General features: G+C 40.7%; 1 protein-coding gene across 2 annotated transcripts in view; it reads left to right on the plus strand.

The window, feature by feature from the left end:
- The window catches only part of FBN2 (fibrillin 2), a 202,389-nt gene that overhangs the window by 78,887 nt on the left and 104,379 nt on the right, over positions 1-19,123 (plus strand). For both annotated transcript variants that reach the window (XM_054397847.1, XM_054397848.1), the window contains exons 8-11: positions 12,605-12,730; positions 15,406-15,558; positions 16,328-16,552; positions 17,404-17,541. In XM_054397847.1, the coding sequence (XP_054253822.1) occupies positions 12,605-12,730; positions 15,406-15,558; positions 16,328-16,552; positions 17,404-17,541 (642 nt within the window). The remainder of the gene's footprint in view (positions 1-12,604; positions 12,731-15,405; positions 15,559-16,327; positions 16,553-17,403; positions 17,542-19,123) is intronic.

Here is a 19,123-nt window from a genome sequence, read left to right on the forward strand (position 1 = left end):
CTCCATGGCAACTTGTAAGGAACAAGGCTAAGCATAAAATGGGTAGCACATCCTAGTAAAACCTTCAATTTTTTGTGGGAAACAGAATGGGAATGTAACCATCAGCAAGAGATAGTGGGATTTTTCTTGCCATGGAGGCAAATGGGAAGGAGTCGCTGGGTAGGACCATTTAATCCATCACATGTCACACAGGAATGCATTGAGCCAGATCTTGAAAGTCTCAAGAGAAGGAGACTCCACAACCTCTCTGGGAAGTCTGTTCCACTGCTCTGTGACCCTCACAGTAAAGAAGTTCCTCCTCATTTTGAGGTGGAACCTCCTGTGTTTATATCTATTGCCCCTTGTCCTATCACAGGCTGCAAGTAAGAAGAGGCTGTCCCTTCCTTCTTGTCACCCAACCCTCATATATTTATATATATTTGTTAGATCCCCTCTCAGTCTTCTCCTCTGTAAACTAAAAAGGCCCAGGGCTCTCAGCCTTTCCTCATAAGGCAGTCCCTTAATCATCCTTGTAGCCCTCCTCCATTGGACTTTCTCAAGTAGATCCCTGTCTGTCCTGAACTGTGGACCCCAGAACTGGATGCAGTATAGGTGGGGCCTCACTAGGGCAGAATAGAGGGAGAGGAGAACCTTCCTCAATCTGCTGGACATACTGTTCTTAATGTACCCCAGGATCCCATTGGCCTTCTTGGCCACAAGGGCACATTGCTGTCCCGTGAATAACGTTGTCCACCAGGACTCCCAGGTCCTTCTGTATGGGGCTGCTCTCTAGCAGATCACCTCCTAACCTATACTTGTGCAGTTTATTATTCCTTCCCAGGTGCAGGACTCTGCACTTATCCTTGTTGAACCTCATTAGGTTCCTCTTTGCCCACCTCTCCAGTCTGTCCAAATCTCACTGAATGCTCATACAGCCTTCAGGTGCATCAGCCAAGCCTCCCAGTTTCATATCATCAGCAAACTTGCTGAGCAGATTCTCTATCCCCTCATCAATGTCCTTGATGCAGATGTTACTCATCTTGAATTTTTATTGTCAGTTGCAAACATTTAATTGGAAGGGTTCTATTCAAATCAGTATTCTTGAATGAGACCTGTTTATTTTGGCAGGACTCTCAGATTGGACTGTTTAGAACTTTTTGTAGTATTAATTGCAATATTTACTATAATGTTAGAGAGTAACTTCTGCTCAGCAATCATGAAATAATGGAATTCTTGGTTGATTGGACTTCCAGCAGGCAGAATTTGGCCTATTTCAGAGACTGGTCAACAGAGTCCTTTGGGAGGTAGTCCTGAAGGGCCAATTGAGCCCAGGAAGGCTGGACACGGTTCAAGAAAGTAGTCTTAAGTGCACAGGAATAGGCTGTCCCTATGTGCCAAAAGATGAGCTGGCATGGAAGAAGCCCATTCAGCCCTGACTGAATAGAGAGATTTAGTAGCTGCTTAGGGAGAAAAATAGAGTTTATGCTTCTTGGATCAAGAGGCAGGCCATTCAGGAGGGTTACAAATGGCTTGTGAGGCTATGCAAAGAGAAAATTAGAAGGGCCAAAGCCCAACTGGAGATTAATCTGGCACACGCAGGGCAAGCAGGTGATCAGGCTCAGTCAGCATGGGTTCATGAAGGGCAGGTAGGTCCTGCTTGATGAACCTAATCTCCTTCTATGACAAGGTGACTCACTTAGTGGATGAAGGAAAGGCTGTGGATGTTGCTTACCTGGACTTTGGTAAAGCATTTGATGCTGTGTTCACAGCATTGTCTGGAGAAACTGGCTGCTCATGACTTGGATGGGTGGATACTTTCCTGGGTGAAAGAACTGGCTGGATGGCTGGGTCCAAAGAGATGAAGGGATTGAGTGCAGCCTCAGTAAGTTAGCTGATGATACAAAGATGAGAGAGACAGTTAATCTGATTGGAGGTAGGAAAGCTCTATAGAGAGATCTGGACAGAGGCCAGTTAAATAAGGTTCAATGAGGGGAAGCCTGCACTTAGTTCACAACAACCCAATGCAAGGCTTCAGGCTCGGGGCAGAGCGGCTGGAAATTTGCCCAGCAGAAAATGGCCTGAGAATGATGGGTCACAGCTGGATGAACATGAGCCAGTAGAGTGCCTGGGTGGCCAAGAAGGCCAGTATCAGCCTGTCATGCATCATGAATAGTGTGACAAGCAGGACTAGAGAAGTGTTTGTGTCCCTATACTCATCACATTGGTAAAGCTACACTTTGAGTACTGTGTTCAGTTTTGGGGCTCTTATTACAAGAAAAACATTCTCGTGCTGAAGTATGTCCAGAGAAAGGCAGTGAAGCTGGTGAATGGTCTTCTAAGGAACAACTGAGGCAACTGGGGTTGTTTAATTTGAGGAATAGGAGGCTGAGGGGAGACTTTCTTGCCCTCTATGACTACCTGAAAGGAGGTTGTAGTGAGGTAGATGTCAGTCTCTTCTCCCTAGCAACAAATGAAATGGCCTCAAGTTTGGATTGGACATTAGAAGAAGGAACTTCTTCACTGAAAGGGTTATCAAGTACTGGAATAGGCTGCCCAGGAAGGTTGTTGAATCCCCATCCCTGAAGGTGTTTAAAAGGTAAATAGGCGTGGTGCTAAGGGACATGTTTTAGCATCAGACTTGGTAGTTGCGTAATAGTTGCTCTTAACCCTAGAAAAGCGCCATTTGAAGGAGACCTGATGCCTCATCTCAAGCAAGGATGCAGTTAAAATGCAACAAATAGACATCTTTGTAGAGATCAAAACAATGCAGGTAATTTTGGTTATGTTTCTGCCTGCCACTTGCCCTCCAGCTTTGATATCAGAAGAACGACTTATTCAGTGACAGGTTTCCTTCCTTCTGAAAACTTAAAGCATTTTTTGAAATCTGCTTCTTTGACTTATCTAAAGCTTTGCTTTGATTGTTAACAATATTATTCAACAGTTCTCTTTGGTAGTATCCACAGGAAAAGGGGAATATATTTTTAACAAATACCGGCTTAAAAATTTGTGATGGTTATGGGACAATGCATAAAAGAAGTGAAACATCATCTGCAGTTTGAAATATTTGCTGTTATTTCATAGTTCAGCAATCAATGGGATTTAAATTTCTGCTTTGTTGGCAGCCTGCAGCAGAAGAGGTCATATGCTCTGGCGTTTTTTCTTCTAAGCCCCTGCCACCTCTGTTTGTGGCAGAAGTTAGGTACCAATTAGTCCCTGGTCACGGCTTCCCTGCTAGCTTCCCTAGTCATAGAATTCCAGCAATTACTGATTATAATAACCTGCAGTGCCCAGTTTGTACCACTTTTCTGGGAAAAAAAAATCCACAGTGAAACTGCTACTTGTCTGTTTCTCCATATTTCACAATAATGCCAGAATTGTACCAGCATAATACCATGCTCACATTATTCCAAGAATGGGGCAGGGAATAGAAGTCAAGCTATCGCTGTGAGAGTTGTTTCTCAGTATGAGATTTATAGGATAAAAATTTAGCCAGTGCTTCAAACAATCAAATTTCAAGTTAGTGGGACTGGTCATTCAAGTGAATTGAAATTGTTTATATATGTGGGTTGGGCCATTGAGAAGTTTACAAGACATTGGTCTCCCATGAGTTAGAACCTGTGTACAGAGAAGTTATTTAATGGAAACTTCATTGTTTTATTGATTTTTTTTTTCAAAACATCATGTAGAAATGCTGCAATATGTAGTATTCTATTCACTTCTTAAATGTGGAAAACCAGCTAAAATATTACATGCTGGCTACAAGGGACAAAATCCAAGTAGGAGTCAGTAAGAAGGCAAGGCTCCAGTATTCAGAAGAAGAAGCTGGAATTTTATGATAACTATTCATATCTTCTTTATTTGAGAGCAGGTTTTCTACTTAAGAAGGAGGGATTTGAGAGCTTCTGCTATATCCTTTGTCCATAAACGTTCAGATATATTTTGTGAGTTAGCGTTTTTTCTCCTGTACAATACGTGGGGATGTTCATGTTGCACTTTTCATGCTACAATGGATTTTGCTAGAACTATGATAAATGATAAGCATTGCTCTGCACTGCTGCTTGCTTGCATTATATTCCTGTGTTTTTTGTTTGTGTTTTGGTTTGGTTTTCTTGTTTGTTTTTGATTTTTTAAATTTTCTTTAATGAGTAAAAAGACATGTATTTGGCATATCAGATTTATTTTCAGCTTTAGACTACCATTTACTGACACAGACTTTTCAGAAATTAGTGGAAATTGTGTATCATTAAATGCTGTGAAAGGGAATTATTAATTACCCTTTCAACAATAATAAATGATATGGCAAACAGGTATTAATAAAAATATTTGTAACCCTTTATTAATGAAAATTGCCAAAACTTGTTAAATAGGATCGTTGTATGGTTGGAATATATATTTACAATGGGAATATGCAGTCTTAGGGCAAAATACAAACAATTTAATGCAAATTAGGAGGCAATAACTTGGAAAGAGAAAGTCCCTGAGAGCAGATAGCGCTCAATTACAGTGGGGGAAGGCTCGATAAGAACCTTTAAATCCAAAGGGCAGTGAATTGATTACTCACAGCTGGTTTTACCCACATGGGGGGATGCTGCTGCTGCTGTGTTATCTTTGGGGTGCTCTTGTACTGTGCGGGAATGGCAGATTGCTGGCAAGGTGAGTTTACCGCATGGTCCCAGGCTGGTCTGGCTTCAGCAGATGGCAGGCAGTTAACAACGCTCTTCACAATAGGTGCTTGCTTGGTTCCTGGGTAAACTGAGGCATGGCACAACTCTGGTGGGAAGGGGAAGCAGGCTAGGTGGGTCTGGCTTCTAGTCTTGTGGCTTCTCCGGCTTGCTGTGTATGGCTCATGGCTTCAACCCAGGCGCTGGACCAGGTGCTCAAGGCAGGACAGGGCAACTCCAGGCAACTTATACAAGGTGGGTCCAAGTAGGCTTGAAAACAAGGCTTAAGCAGGGCAAGGCTTGCAGCAAGGCAAAGGTGACTTCCAAGTCACTTGTATGTATACAAACTGCCAGAGATCAATTGGTCTAATGGGGCACTGAAGCTAACGTGTAGCTGCCCAATGGAAAGGCATTCTGCCAGGCTGTAACCATAAAAGGCAGAAACAAAGACCTTGTTTCTGGGGAAGCAGTGGTTAGTTTATGTGCTCTCACCGCAGATAAACATCTTGTTTACCAGACAGGCAGGAATCATGTCCCCTTTGTTCTTTTTCCTACATTGCCCTGTCTTTCTGTGGGAAGGAGGGGAGAGAGTGGGCCTGTCTGGGTTTGTATTGGGCCATGTCATGGCCGTACCATGACAGTAAAGAGAGTATAAGGGACTTCCAAAGCACTTGAGAACAGCTATGTGTGTGTGTAACTGTGTCTGTGCCCTCATATGTAGAACTGTAACCAGGTGGATTAGGCTATTTTGCAAGATATTATTTTGAAATTAATCCAACTCAGGGTTTGTTCAGTGCTAGTGATTTATTTATAAGCATTTCTATATTCCTGATTTATAGATTTTCACACTAGTTAGGACAACTCCTTCCACTACTGTGTAAGTGACAGAAGGATCCAAGGAATGTGGAAGAGGATTGTACTGAATTCCATATATCCAAAGCACTAGTGTGATGTCTCAACTAAATAAAAGAAAACCCTGAACCCCTTCTCTTTCTGGCCTCGAAATTTTGATCTATAATTGATGAATAAGGAATTGATTATGTGATTTCATCCAGAGGGTGGTGGTCTGTGGCTCCATGTCCAGATGGACCTCAGTGACAAGTAGTGTCCCTTAAGTGTCTGTATTGGGACTAGTGCTGTTTAATATCTTCATCAATGACATAGACAATGGGATCAAGTGCACCCTTGCAGTTGACACCAAGTGGAGTGTTGTGGTTGATGCACCTGAGGGATAGGATGCCATGGGAATGGACCTGGGCAAGCTTGAGAAACTGTTCTGTGTGAGCCTCATGAGGTCACACAGGTCCTGTGTCTGGGTGGGGCAATCCCCAGTATCAATCCAGGCAAGGGGATGAAGAGATTAAGAACAACTTTGTGGAGAAGGACATGGGACTACTGCTAGATGAAGAGTTGGACAGGAGACAACAGTGTGTGCTTGTTGTGCCTAGAAGGCCACCCACATCCTAGGCTGCATCAGAAGAAGCATGGCCAGCAGGTCAAGCGAAGTGATTCTGCCCCACTGCTCAACACTGATAAGAGTCTACCTAGAGTACTGTATAGAGTACAGATCTGGAATCCTCAGTATAAGAAGGGCATATACCTGTTGTATTTAGTCCAGAGCAGAGCTACAAGAATGATCAGAGAGATAGAACACCTCTCCTGTGAGGAAAATCTGAGAGTGTTGGAGTTGTTCAGCTGGAGAAGGGAAGGCTCCAAGGAGACCTTACAGCAGCCTTTCAGTACTTAAAAAGGGCTCATTAGAAAGAGGAAGATGATCTTTTTAGCAAGGCCTGTAGCAGTAGGACAAATGGTTTAAATTAAAAGAGGGTAGATTTAGAATAGAATAGATAGAAGAAGAAATTTTTTTATGATGAGGGTGGTGGAACACTGGCACAGGTTGCCCAGAGAGGTGGTAGATACCCCATCCCTGGAAACATTTAAGGTTTTAGCAGCCTGGTCTATTTCATAGAATCATAGAATCAGTCGGGGTTGGAAGGGACCACAAGGATCATCTAGTTCCAACCCCCCTGCCATGGGCAGGGACACCTCACACTAGATCAGGCTGGCCAGAACCTCATCCAGCCTGGCCTTAACCACCTCCAGGGAAGGGGCCTCAACCACTTCCCTGGACAACCCATTCCAGGCTCTCACCAGTCTCATGGTGAAGAACTTCTTCCTCATGTCCAGTCTGAATCTCCCCACTTCCAGCTTTATTCCATTCCCCCTAGTCCTATGACTACCTGATATCCTAAAAAGTCCCTCCCCAGTTTTCTTGTAGGCCCTCTTCAGATACTGGAAGGCCACAATAAGGTCACCTCGGAGCCTTCTCTTCTCCAGACTGAACAGCCCCAACTCTTTCAGTCAAGCTGTCCCTGTTTACTGCAAGGATGTAGGACACTCTAAAGGTCCTTTTCAACCCAAAACATTCTATGATGCTATGATTCTATGAATATACTGAATTTTTCTTTTCAGGAATTAAATTCTACTTGGCTAAATATAGTTACGGTACCATTTACAGTCATAAGTACTCTCAGAGGTAGGATTCTTCCGATGCTCTTCTGAAAAGATACATTTGCTATACATCAACGCTAATTGACACAAAGCTATATGACAGGCTGACTACTTTTTAATTTTTTTAATGTGTTACTGAAATTGAAAGACCCTTTTAAAGGAAACACAACCATTTCTGGTTTTCATGCTTTAGTATAGAATTTAATTTCACTGTTACTCAGATACCAGATATTACTGTAGACTAAAACTATTTTCAAGGAAGCATTTTTCAGAACTCAGCAGAGCCCTTTTTCTGGTACTTTTTATTTAGTTATTCACAAAATCCTACTTACTGTAGCAGTAAAAGTCATGACATGTGGATGACAGATAGCCAGGCTGGGTTTTTTTGGCAGAAGCTCACCTATTAATACTCAACACCTGCAGAGTTTACATCATATCATTCAAATTGTTTCTTATATTGAGACCAAGTTTATCCTCTTGTGTGCAGTATTGGAAGCCCAGCCATTCACACCACTAATCTTATTCACCCTTAAAAAAGCATTTGTCTTACAATCCGGGGAACATTTTCCTTGAGACCATGAATTTATGTATTTAGAGGGAGAAAGGAGGAAATGAAGTAACTTTTTCAATCAGTCACCCTAAAAATAACTGTTCCTGAGTTAAAGTCTCAGAATTTCCAGTCAGATGTAACAGAGATCTTGTTGAAAAAAATTGTATGTACAAGAACCAAGAAGGCGGGAAGGAGAGACAGATTTAGTTCAAAAACTAGTGAATCAAACAACCCAGCTGACTTTGTACTGCTCCTGTCAGTAAGAAAGTTATTTTTCCATGAAGAGTCTCCTTGTTAATTGGCTAAAAATGATTATGTCTCTGCATGGAGAAGCTTGTGGAGTCTTCAATCCACTCTAGTTACTGCCTAGAATTCAGAAAGGTACTTCCTCCCTTCCTAGCTACCTGTCATTTTTGGGCAAGAGCCCTAGAGAGTGTTAAATTCTTGTGCAATTAGCCATGTGAGTAGGATGGTCAATGTACTCCAGCTTTACAGAAGTGGTGAACTACTTCCTTTATGCACCTTTCACTGCTGTGTTGTGCAACTGTTCAGTTGCAGTTCAAGCTCTACTCATTACCCCAGTGGCCTTTACACTGTGTGACCAACTAGTTTGGAATTTAGGTTTCTTTGATAGAAGGAAAGTGGCAGTTAGCTCTGCCAGAGTGAAAATGAAGGGGAAGCTTAGTTTCAAGTGTGTGCTGGTTTTAGTATTCAGGTTTTTATACAAAGTGCTATGAAACCTACCAGATTTAGGACCCACTCTTTATGAGAGTAACAGAATGAAACACATATTTTGAAAATGCTGGGCAACTATTTCCTAGCTCAGGGATTCTTATATTTAACTTGGTCATGTATCACTGGTGGCAGTTGCTACCGGCTTTGTGCCATCCTGTTTGTACATGCATCATTTAATTATGTTTCAAGGGATGGTAAAAAAAGGGAGCTTTCTTGGATGAGCATCCAGAAACATCTGTCAGGACAATGTAACTTTCCAGGAAAAGTCAGTGTTGTGGAGAAGGGGATTAATAGGGATGGATGGTGATTAATTATGAATTATGAAATACGAAATATGAAAATTATTATTTGTTAATTATTATAATTATGAATATTCAATTAATCACCTTATATATATTGATTCGTATGCACGGTTGTAACAATATAGTCCATAATTGGTTTAGTATTTACAACTATACCCAATTAGAATATTTACAGGATCGATTTCTAATTAAGGGAACGAAAGGGTGCAGTTCTGCCGCTTGTCCACTAGATGGAGACTCGACAAGACGCTTGTGGCTTGCAACTATGTACAGAGATATTTACAATATTATCACGAGGCAAGTTAATCTGGGAATATCAGGCAGCTATGCGCGGGAGCTTTGAATAGAATGTTACTGAATGTTGTACACATGGAAAGATACATTCTGTCTTTCTGTGTAGCGAGACAAATTGCTGGATTACGCTGTCTCGCTGCCAGCTTTCTGCCCGGGGCTGCTCCCACCCGGGCAGCAACTTTCTTTCTCCCCCCCAGCTCTGTGGGTGGGGTCAAGGCTTGCTTTCTCCTCCCGTGGTCTGCGGGGAGGGGCGATTTGCTTTCCGCCTCCAGCGGTTTGCCGTAGCGGGGTTGGAGCGGCTCCCTGAATGGAGGATCGGTTCTCCACGCAGCGGGGCCGGGCTCTCGGGGTCAGCCCTCGTGATCGGGATAGCGGCTCCCGGTAGGCGGGTTTCAGTGGGGGGTGCAGTGAAGCGACGCTTCCCTCTCGGCTCGGCTCGAAGTGAGCTGACTCTGCCGAATATCGGCGACTGCTTTCCATTTAAATTACAGTCTTTGCCTTCAACAGAGAGGCTATCTTTCGCTCTCTCTTTCCCTCAGGGAAATCCCGGGTGCTTTGCCCTGACGATACAGGGTTTGCTGAGTGGTGACGGCTCCTTTTCTCTCCCACAAATGGTGGGGGCTATGCAAGATGCATTTCTGCTTATGGCTGCTTATGGCTGCAGCAGATCTGGACTGCCTGGCTCGGGCTTGGTCCATCCCCTTTGGGTTAAAGCTTATGCTCTCTTGGGGCTTCCTCAGTCCTTTCGACTGGGCTGATCTTACCCTCTCTCAGGGCTTCCTCAGTCCTTTCGACTGGGTATACGATGCTGGCAAAGAGATCTCCTTTGCAGATTCCTCGAGCAGCTCGGTGAGCTGGCTTCTGTCCGTATGCAGAGGCCTCTAGTATGCTTGCATGTGGGATTGAGTAGACTTGGGGTTTTGCCGAGTTTCTGTGGCTCGGCTAAAGCAAGAGAAAGCAAAAGGAGAGAGAAAAGTAGTAAACAAATGGAGTAATACTTATAGATTCTCGAGGCTGGATCTAGCCAATAGGCACACTCGTCAACAACCTGCTTCGACCTATGGAAAAGGTGAAGCTAGAATTATGCCCTTAGACGGAAAGAGCATAAGCATGGCATGAGATGGATGCATGCAGTTGTTTACCCCTTAGGAGACAGGTTGTCCTCCTCTTCTGAAAGGAGGGTGAAAGGGGGGGACTTCCCAGAACATGTTGGGACAAGTTTGCTGGTATCTGGGGGCATAATTCTGGGCATGTGATGCCTTCACCACAGTAAGCTTTTCCTGCAGTCCTTATTTTGTCTAGTTTTCTTGCCTGTCTTTCTAACATGGTGTTTCAGACTGTGTACAATACACAAAACAGTATTCACGTTTGAAAGACCTAGGGGTTGTGAAAGACCTGTACTGCATGAAAGATCTCGACAAGGCCTGAAGCCAGTTCCAGTTGTTTTGATTTACACGCATAGTTTCATTTCGTTGGATTAAATCAGATGATAAGCAGTTCACTGCATTCTCTATATATTGTCTTTAATAGAATAAATTAATGCAAGACTTCAGAGATTTTCTGGGCATTTATTTAGTTCTGATGTACAGCATCATGTAGAAGTCTTGAATCTCTGAAGTGGGTAACCGTGAAGACTGAAGTGGAAGTATTTTTTCTTAGAAATATTTAGGTTTGGCGAAAATAACACTTTAGTTTGTACATATTTAAGCAGATGTCTGAGTCATGGGGAATAGTTGTTATCATTTTGTAACTATTTTAAAGTAAAATTTGAACTTTTTGTGTCCTCTGAAATACTTGAATAGCCTTATTAAAAAAATAATGTATTCACTTCCTCTGGTTGTGCTTCATAGTGTAAAGCACACAACAGAGGCCCCAGGATGCTTGCATGTGTGGCATAGTTAGGAAGTTTGAAGACATTACATGTAGGGTAAATTGTCTTTTCTACAGTGGCATTCCAAATGACATGAGAGAGGGAGTGTTGTATTCACACCTTCACTTTGCAAAGAACAGTCTTCACATTGCTAGTGTCCTTGTGGCAAAACTTGATTTTCCTTTTAGTGCTTCAATGTCCTCTGTAGATTTATATTTAAAGGGAGTCCTTTCTGTGTGAACCTTCACAGAATGGGGAGTTATGTTTTTTGGCACTCTGAGTGTTTGGTGTGGAGAATTGTCACAAGGGAGACATATACATCACATAAAAGCTCCCTAAGAAATAAGTCCTGCTGAAGTTTGTTCCTTAGTTAGTTATTCATCTCAGGAGAATTTCTACAGTGACAGGTCAATGGAATTGATAGATCTGCAATGAATGGTCTGTACAGGTCCTAAGGTTTTCTTACAAGGAATATGAAGGTCTTCTCAGTGTCATCACAAGATGATTTCTGTCATGCACTCCTGCATTATTTGGCATGAGCCAGTCAGGGTTCAACAGCCTTTTTTTTGTTTGATTTTAATTTCACAGGATGAAAGCTAATTAAATCAACGCTTCATCCAGATTTTTTACAAACAAGTTAAGCCAAAGTCTTCTACCTGTGGCTACCGATTTCATCAAGCCACACCAAACATATGGTATCGTATTATTCCAACTGGAAAATGTAACACATCTCAAGCTAGTTAGAAAGTTGGCCCACATTTTCCCATGTTTTCTCAGAATGCCTCCTGTGTTAAACCTGGGCTACAGTTCACAGTCACTAGAAGCCACTTGAGAAGCCAGTGTACAGAGATCACCTAAAAGCAAAATTAGGTTACTAAAATGACCCTAAAAATATTCGTAGTCTAAGATTGTCATAGTTGTAGAATATAGTGGTTACATAAAATGACTTGATTGTATAAATGGTCATGACACAGTCTTTACTTTAATTCTCTTTTTGCTTGTAATTCCTCCATTCCAGTCAGCTCTGCTGTACCTCACATTTCTGGAAATACAGTCAGACTGCTTATTCCTATGGCTAGCAGCCATTTGTTACATACAGGAGTTTATTCATCAGCTTGATGACATCTCCCTTTTTATGTATTCGCATATTAAATTGTTTCAGTGTTCAGACCACTGCTTTTAGTTATCAGAAACATTTGAATGGATTAAAAATACCTGAAAAGAAATGTAGAAGTGAAACAGTTGGTTGCCTTTGAAGAGCTTAGCCACAATTCTTGTTTGCAGTTGGAGCACTGGAAGGACAGAAAGCAGTCAGATCAGATGAGCAATACTTCTGTGGTTGCAGAAGCCCAGAGCTGTCATGCTCGGCTGCTGTACTATCCTACTTCCTTCAGTGAAAAAAATCAGGATGTGAGTTTTGGTATTGCACTGTAGCTGTTCTGTACTTCCTAGAGATGGCACTCAGTAAGAGGAAATCCCAGACTGCTCTCATACTCTTCAGCTTGAAGTGGTGCACTCCTTGAACATGTAAGGAAATCTCCCTTAGATGGTAAAATTATTTGCAGTATGCAGAGACTAGCAATATGTTATTCAATCCAAATTAAATAACAACTTAATTTCAGAAAAACTCACTTTCCTTCTTTTTATTACAATGTGTCCAAGTGCCTTGCTGATGAACCTATTTGCTTTCCTTTTTGGATAGATATTGATGAATGTAGCATCATCCCAGGAATCTGTGAAGGCAATGAATGCTTTAACACCCTGGGAGGTTATTTCTGTGTCTGCCCACAGGGCTATGTTACATCTGCAGATGGCTCGCGCTGTATTGGTAAGTATTCCACCCTGTAAGCTCTTAGAGCTGTCAAGGTTATTAAGGGAATTTATACATAGCAGCAGAAGAACTTCTGTCCCAACTATCTAGCATTCCACCCCCACCAACCCTCATGACCTCAGTATATGCTAGCTCACTAACATCTTTTATGCAGATACTTAAAATTCTTAACATCCTCCTTCTCTGATGATTGCCGCTGCAACCATCTTTATGCAGAGAGTGGATCCCTCTGTGCTGACTGGATTGTAGCCTGAGAGCTGAGGCCTGAGATGTAACTCGTCATTTGATAAAAACAAAACCTAAACTCTCTTTGGTTCTAATGGAGCAAACATTTATGCTTACTTGGTATTTCAAGTTCAAACTTGAGAACTTTCAGTAAAATTGCAGCTTTTACAGGAAAATTTATTTAAAACCTGTTTCTGTGTGACAAAAAAGATGCATGCTTATTTTTACACATGGTAATTTCTTCTATACAGCTGCATGTATCAAACAGATGTAATAAACCATTCTGGTGAATTAACTAAAAATACTGTGTACCATGTATAAAAAAACATAAACAATTGCTAGTAGTAGTGTCTTTTCTGTGTCCCAGGTAGTTCTTTTTATTTTAGACATCTCAAGGTACTTTGTTCTCATGTTGGGAAAGGGGTAGGAATTCTACAGGGATTTCTGAGTTACAGATAAGTGGTGTAAGCAACACAAGACCTACAAATCTTTTTTTGCACAGTGTAGTCAGCTTTTCAGGAATAGTAAGAGCTGTATCAGGTTAATACACAGTAAATGGGTTGACCTGTCCGTTCTCCCTTCCCAATGCAGAAGTAAGGGAAAAATAATGCACAAAACTCCAGGTTGAGATAAAGAGAGTGAGATGAGAGTTTAATATAAAATAAGACAACATGATCATAATGCACGATTACCTTAGCTTAGCCTTCTTGTAGAAAAAGCACAGTGAAATGCACGAAAGAAAAAAGAAACATCATAAAACAGAAACCCAAAATCAGCATGCTACCCTACTCCCACCCATCTTGCTACCGTCCCTGTTTAAAACACCCAAAACCTGGAACCCAAAAGCACGAACCAGAACGGGAAGCCTCTCATGTTACAATCCGAACTTCAAACCCTGTAGTACTTTGCTCCAGCCAGTATTTAATTTTGAAGCTGGCATGTGGCAGGATGGTTTTGAATAACAACATCAAATGGGAATTCAACCCATGACAGAACCTATGATTTCCAATATAATAAAAAATTCTGTGGATTTTGGTGCGGTTTACAACCTGCTTTCTAAAGTCAGCTTGCAAACCCAATTGTACACAAATCACATGCATGAGTCTGATAAGGCAGGCCTTTGAGTCAGTCTCCTTGCCTTAAGTGAAAATGTGGCTGAAAGTTCCTTTGGTCTCAAATGATTATAGTATTGGGGTATAATTTATATACTCTAGAATTGAAAATATTGAAGAATGTAGTCCTTACTAATAGAAATTATTCTTCCCAGTTTATGATAAATACTTGTGTTTAACCAAAATCTCTTGGTGTGCTCAGGTATTGTAATTAGTACAATGTCTTTCCAAATTCCTTGCACTTTTCTTTAGGATTTTTCCTTGAGGGAACTAAAATATAATAAACAATGAAGTATTTATATAGAGTAATTGTCACATGGCACTAAAAATGCTGTTGTACATTCAGTCTACCGAGCAGAGCAGACTGGATAGCATTTTTTTCAGTCAGATACATCTACACCAAGGAAAATTTACTTATGTTAATTTACTGATGTTGCTGTTACATGCAGTGTCTTGTTTTTTGCTATGGTAGGATTTTTAGATATTATCTCATCTCCATTTGTATTGCTTTGTATCTTTTGTACCATTCTTATTTCTTGAGCAATCTTTGAGATTGCATGGTGGATTAATGCAAGACTAGCATTACCGCAAATTCGTGACGCAGCAGTAAAACAACATTAGGAATGAGTTGGTGATGTGTGTTTTGGAGTACTTTTGTATTTGTTCTTGTTGTGGTTTTTAATACAAAATTATAAACGTTTTTGTCCGAACATGAGTTGCAGAAGGGGAAGAAATTGTAAGAGTTCATGATTCTGGGAGTTCTGGGTATCCTCGGATGCCTTAAGAAGTTCGTGGCCAGCAGTTCAAGGAAGTTTGTCCTCTCCCTTTCCTCTGCCCTAGTGAGGCCACATCTGGAGTCATGTGTCCGGTTCTGGGCTCCCCAGAATGGAGGGCTGCAGAGATGATTAGGGGCCTGGCGCGTCTCTCTTATGAGGAGAGGCTGATGAAAGACCTAGAGCTATTTAGCCTGGAAAAGAGAATACTGAGAGAGGACTTATCAATGCTTATAAGTATCTAAAGAGCAGGTGTCAAGAGGAAGGGGCCAGACTATTTTCTGTGGTGCCCAGTGATAGGGCAAGGGGCAATGGACACAAACTAGAACACAGTAAGGTCCATATAAGCATAATGAAAAAATTACTTACTTTGGGGGTGATGCAGTACTGAAACAGGCAGCAGGGAGAGATTGTGGACTCTCCTCTGGAGACTCTCAAAACCCACCTGAATGTGGTCCTGTGCAGCCAGCTGTAGGTGAATCTGCTTTAGCAGCAGGGTTTGACTGGATGATCTCCAGAGGTCAGTTCCAATGCCTACCATTCTGTAATGCTGTCATTCCAGATCGGAGGGCAGGTACTTGTTTCTCCAGTATAGTGAATGGTCACTGTGCACAGGAGCTTCCTGGGAGGCACACCAAAACACAGTGCTGCTGTGAGTCTGGCCGGTGCTGGGCCTTTGGGCCTGTTCCAGAAATGTGTCCTGTCAGAGGATCTGGTGAGTGGCTTGTTGGCTGATTGGCTTGTTTTCTCCTTCTTGCTGTCCATTCTAGTTGGTTTTGAGGTCAGTGGAATATTTTAAACTGCTTTAAAATGTAGGCTAAATGGAAAATAAGCATTACATTATTATTCATTCTTGTGTTTTTAATAGTGATGCACCATCTGTGAACCATTTTTTTCTGGTTGTGATTGTTTGGGACTAGTTTCTTTAATGTAGTTTTGTTGACTTTGGAAATAGTTCTTGAGAAACGGGAAAGATTTTGTGGTAAAGCTCAGAGGAAATTACTCTGAGGGTCTGTAGTTCATTTTTATTTAAAGGAACAGCTGCTCTCTTGTTCCATTAAATTTTGGCATATTTTGAACTAGAAATGTGTCAGTATTTCATTTGTTCTTTCAACTCTTCTCATAGAGCAATAATACAAATCCATGGTGAAATGTATTCTCAGTTTATCTATGTATCAAGATTACTGAGTGACCAGGGAGTTAGAGTGCTGCTGGCAGCACATCAATAAAAAAAGTTTCAACAAATATTTGTAAATTACAGTATTTCCTTTTATTGTTTTTACTGTCCTTCCTTAAGTAACACCTGTGACAATCATGGGATCTGCCTGAGTTTAGGAGTGGAAGAAGGAACACATAATATCAAAGAAACAAGGAACTGGTGTTCTTTTTTTTGTAGCATACATAGAAATATCTGTGTCTTCCTCATAAGCTGACTCTGAGAAGTTGATTTACTTTATGCTTCTCTGTATGCTCCTGTTTAATAGATGAACACCGCAGACTTTGTATGGATGGTGTTCCTGCTGGAGGTGGTTCCAGAGGTGGTGGTGGGACAGGAGGAAACAGTTTCCTTCCACGTGGCAATGGCAATGGCTATAGCCCAGGAGGAGCAGGATTCATTCCCATCCCTGGAAGCAATGGTTTCTCCCCAGGTGTAGGCGGAGCAGGTGGTCAAAGTCCCACTGGAAATGGCCCAATAATTACAGGGCTAAGTAAGTACTTGTATTGTTCTGTCCTGTTTCTCTCTCTTTTGAATTCCTTCTATTTTTTCCTTAGTTTTTAATCTGGAAATTATATGGGCTGCTTAACATGGAAAAATGCCTTTGTGTTCAGCCATATTTGAGAGACTGCAGCTGATACATTTGGAAGTTCAGGAGCCCCCTTTTTTTTTTTTCCCCGCAAGAGTTCAGACACAGAGATCTTTTTCTTCCTTGAGACTGTGCTGTCCTTACTGGTCTGTCTTGGTTAGCACTAACAAAGCCTCAAATTTCTAAGTGTTTTCCAAAAACTATCAGAGCTGAGGTTAAACCATTCTCTTTCCTTGCTCTTCCAAATGTAATACCTCTCTATGTACTAGTGCTCTACAGGAGCACTACATTGACTGAAAGCCCAAGATGAGTAACATTCAGAGGGAACTCTCATATAGGTAAAGTTGCTTTCAACATGTGTTAGCACGTGTCTAGGATTGGAACCATACAGTTAATAAAATGCAAGGAGTATCACTAAGACAAATACACCAAAAATAGAAAATGTGTAGACAGACTGCTTCAGCTTTTACCCACATTATGATTTATTCATTAGGCCACTGACAATCTTATCAGACTACATACATAAATGGTATATTGTAACTAAGACTGTTTGCTTCATGTGTTCTTTGTTTATGAGAACTATTTTGTTTTGTTAATTTACTGTCCTATTAACAGAAAATGCTTGGAAAAAATACTTGATTTGGTGCATGTATTTATGCACCTTATAACATATTTTCTGAAGCCAAGTTTAATCTTGATATTTACTTCTATTAGAAAATATTACTATTTGCCTCATATTCTCATTTTATTTTTAGCAATACTCAATCAGACAATAGATATCTGTAAACACCATCCCAATCTCTGTTTAAATGGGCGTTGTATACCAACCCTTTCTACTTACCGATGCGAGTGCAACATGGGATATAAGCAGGATGCAAATGGAGATTGTGTAGGTAAGTACATATTTCTAAAATCCGTCATTCACTAATATTTTTCTGCTTTAAATTTTGTTAGTTTTTTTTTTAATGCAGATTCTTTTTTCATGCCATACATATTAATTTTAATGATATTACTCATGTGACGGAGAGTGCAAAGACCATGCTATTACCTACAGCAGAATAGTTTAAAATCTTCATGAGAGTTATCTGTTTCCATAAAAAAAAAGGGCAGAAGAAATCTTTAATCATAAATATTGAATGTTCTTGTGCTTGATGGGTATTACACATTTTCTCTTCCCATTTATCAAAGTGTTCTATGTTGGTTTTTTTGTTATACTCACATAGCTCCTTTTTTGCTACAGGAGTTAGTATCAAGTATGTTCAAGGTAAAGAAAGGTAGAATTTACATTCTACCTATTTGTAATGATAAATGACAGTTTGAAATATATAAAATAATTTAAATCATGCATTAATCAACTTTTGGTTATATTCATATTTTACATAAAAATACTGAATGCTAACTTGAAATTTGTAAGTCTACAGTTTTATTCAGTTACTGTGGACTTCACTTTGCAGTACCTAACACTCATCAAGTATTTCAGGGAAAGCAGAAAATTTTTGTGGGGTAGTTAATTGCCTAGAGAAGGATCTGGTGTGCAGGATAGAGCTCAGAAAACATACAGGATGCTATCTATAAGGCTATTTGAGATCTGTGAATGAAAAGTACTACACAAGAGCTTATTAACAATAGGCTTTTCTCACTGAAATATGCTTCGAGAATCAATTTCTAGGTTACTTGTAGATTGAAGGAAAATACAGAAACAAAAGAACATAGAAAATTGCAGCTCCATGAATCCTTAAAAGAATCTTCTAATCCAAGACTGCACAGTTGACAGTACGCTAGTGAAAATAGGACAGGCAGATTTAGCATACATACAGAAAGGTGGGTATCAGTAACAAGCTGATCTGGGAACATTGCATCTCTGAGTTGCAAATTTTTCCACCTCTTGCTGAATTGCAGACCAAGTATCAGGACCTGCCTTGAGTTTGCAAGTGAAGTCAAGCTGAATAGATTTTTTTTTTCAAATTTCCTTTGATTTCTTTGTTTCTAACCATGATTAACTTCTCTGTCATTCTTTCTCAAACAAACAACATACTGTACCTGCAAGTCAGCTAGTTAGCAAAGTCCCCTTAGCTGGGCCATTCTCTAGCACCAGAGAGACCATTCCTGATAACTATTTGTATATCCTCTTCTTAAGAAATCTCAGTTGATAGGGATTCCACCAGTTCCCACAGCAGTGCTCTAACAGTCAAACTCCCAGCAAATTTTCAGAATGTGTAGTATAACTGAAACACTAACAAAAACTCTCAGCAATATATTTTGCATTGCTGAAATCAATAGTATTTTTAGCTACGGTGGGCTTTGACTCTTGGAGAACTGTATTGAAATGTGCTGAGCATCTTCTGAAAGCTGGCATATTGAACTAATGTTTCTTGCTGAATTATAGTTCACTGCATATATTCATATCTTTACTACTTGGGGGGCATGTTGGAAATATCATATGATGCATACAGATGGTTGTTATCTCTTTGATAA

Source organism: Indicator indicator, chromosome Z (genome assembly GCF_027791375.1).
Source record: "Indicator indicator isolate 239-I01 chromosome Z, UM_Iind_1.1, whole genome shotgun sequence".
Taxonomy (NCBI): domain Eukaryota; kingdom Metazoa; phylum Chordata; class Aves; order Piciformes; family Indicatoridae; genus Indicator; species Indicator indicator.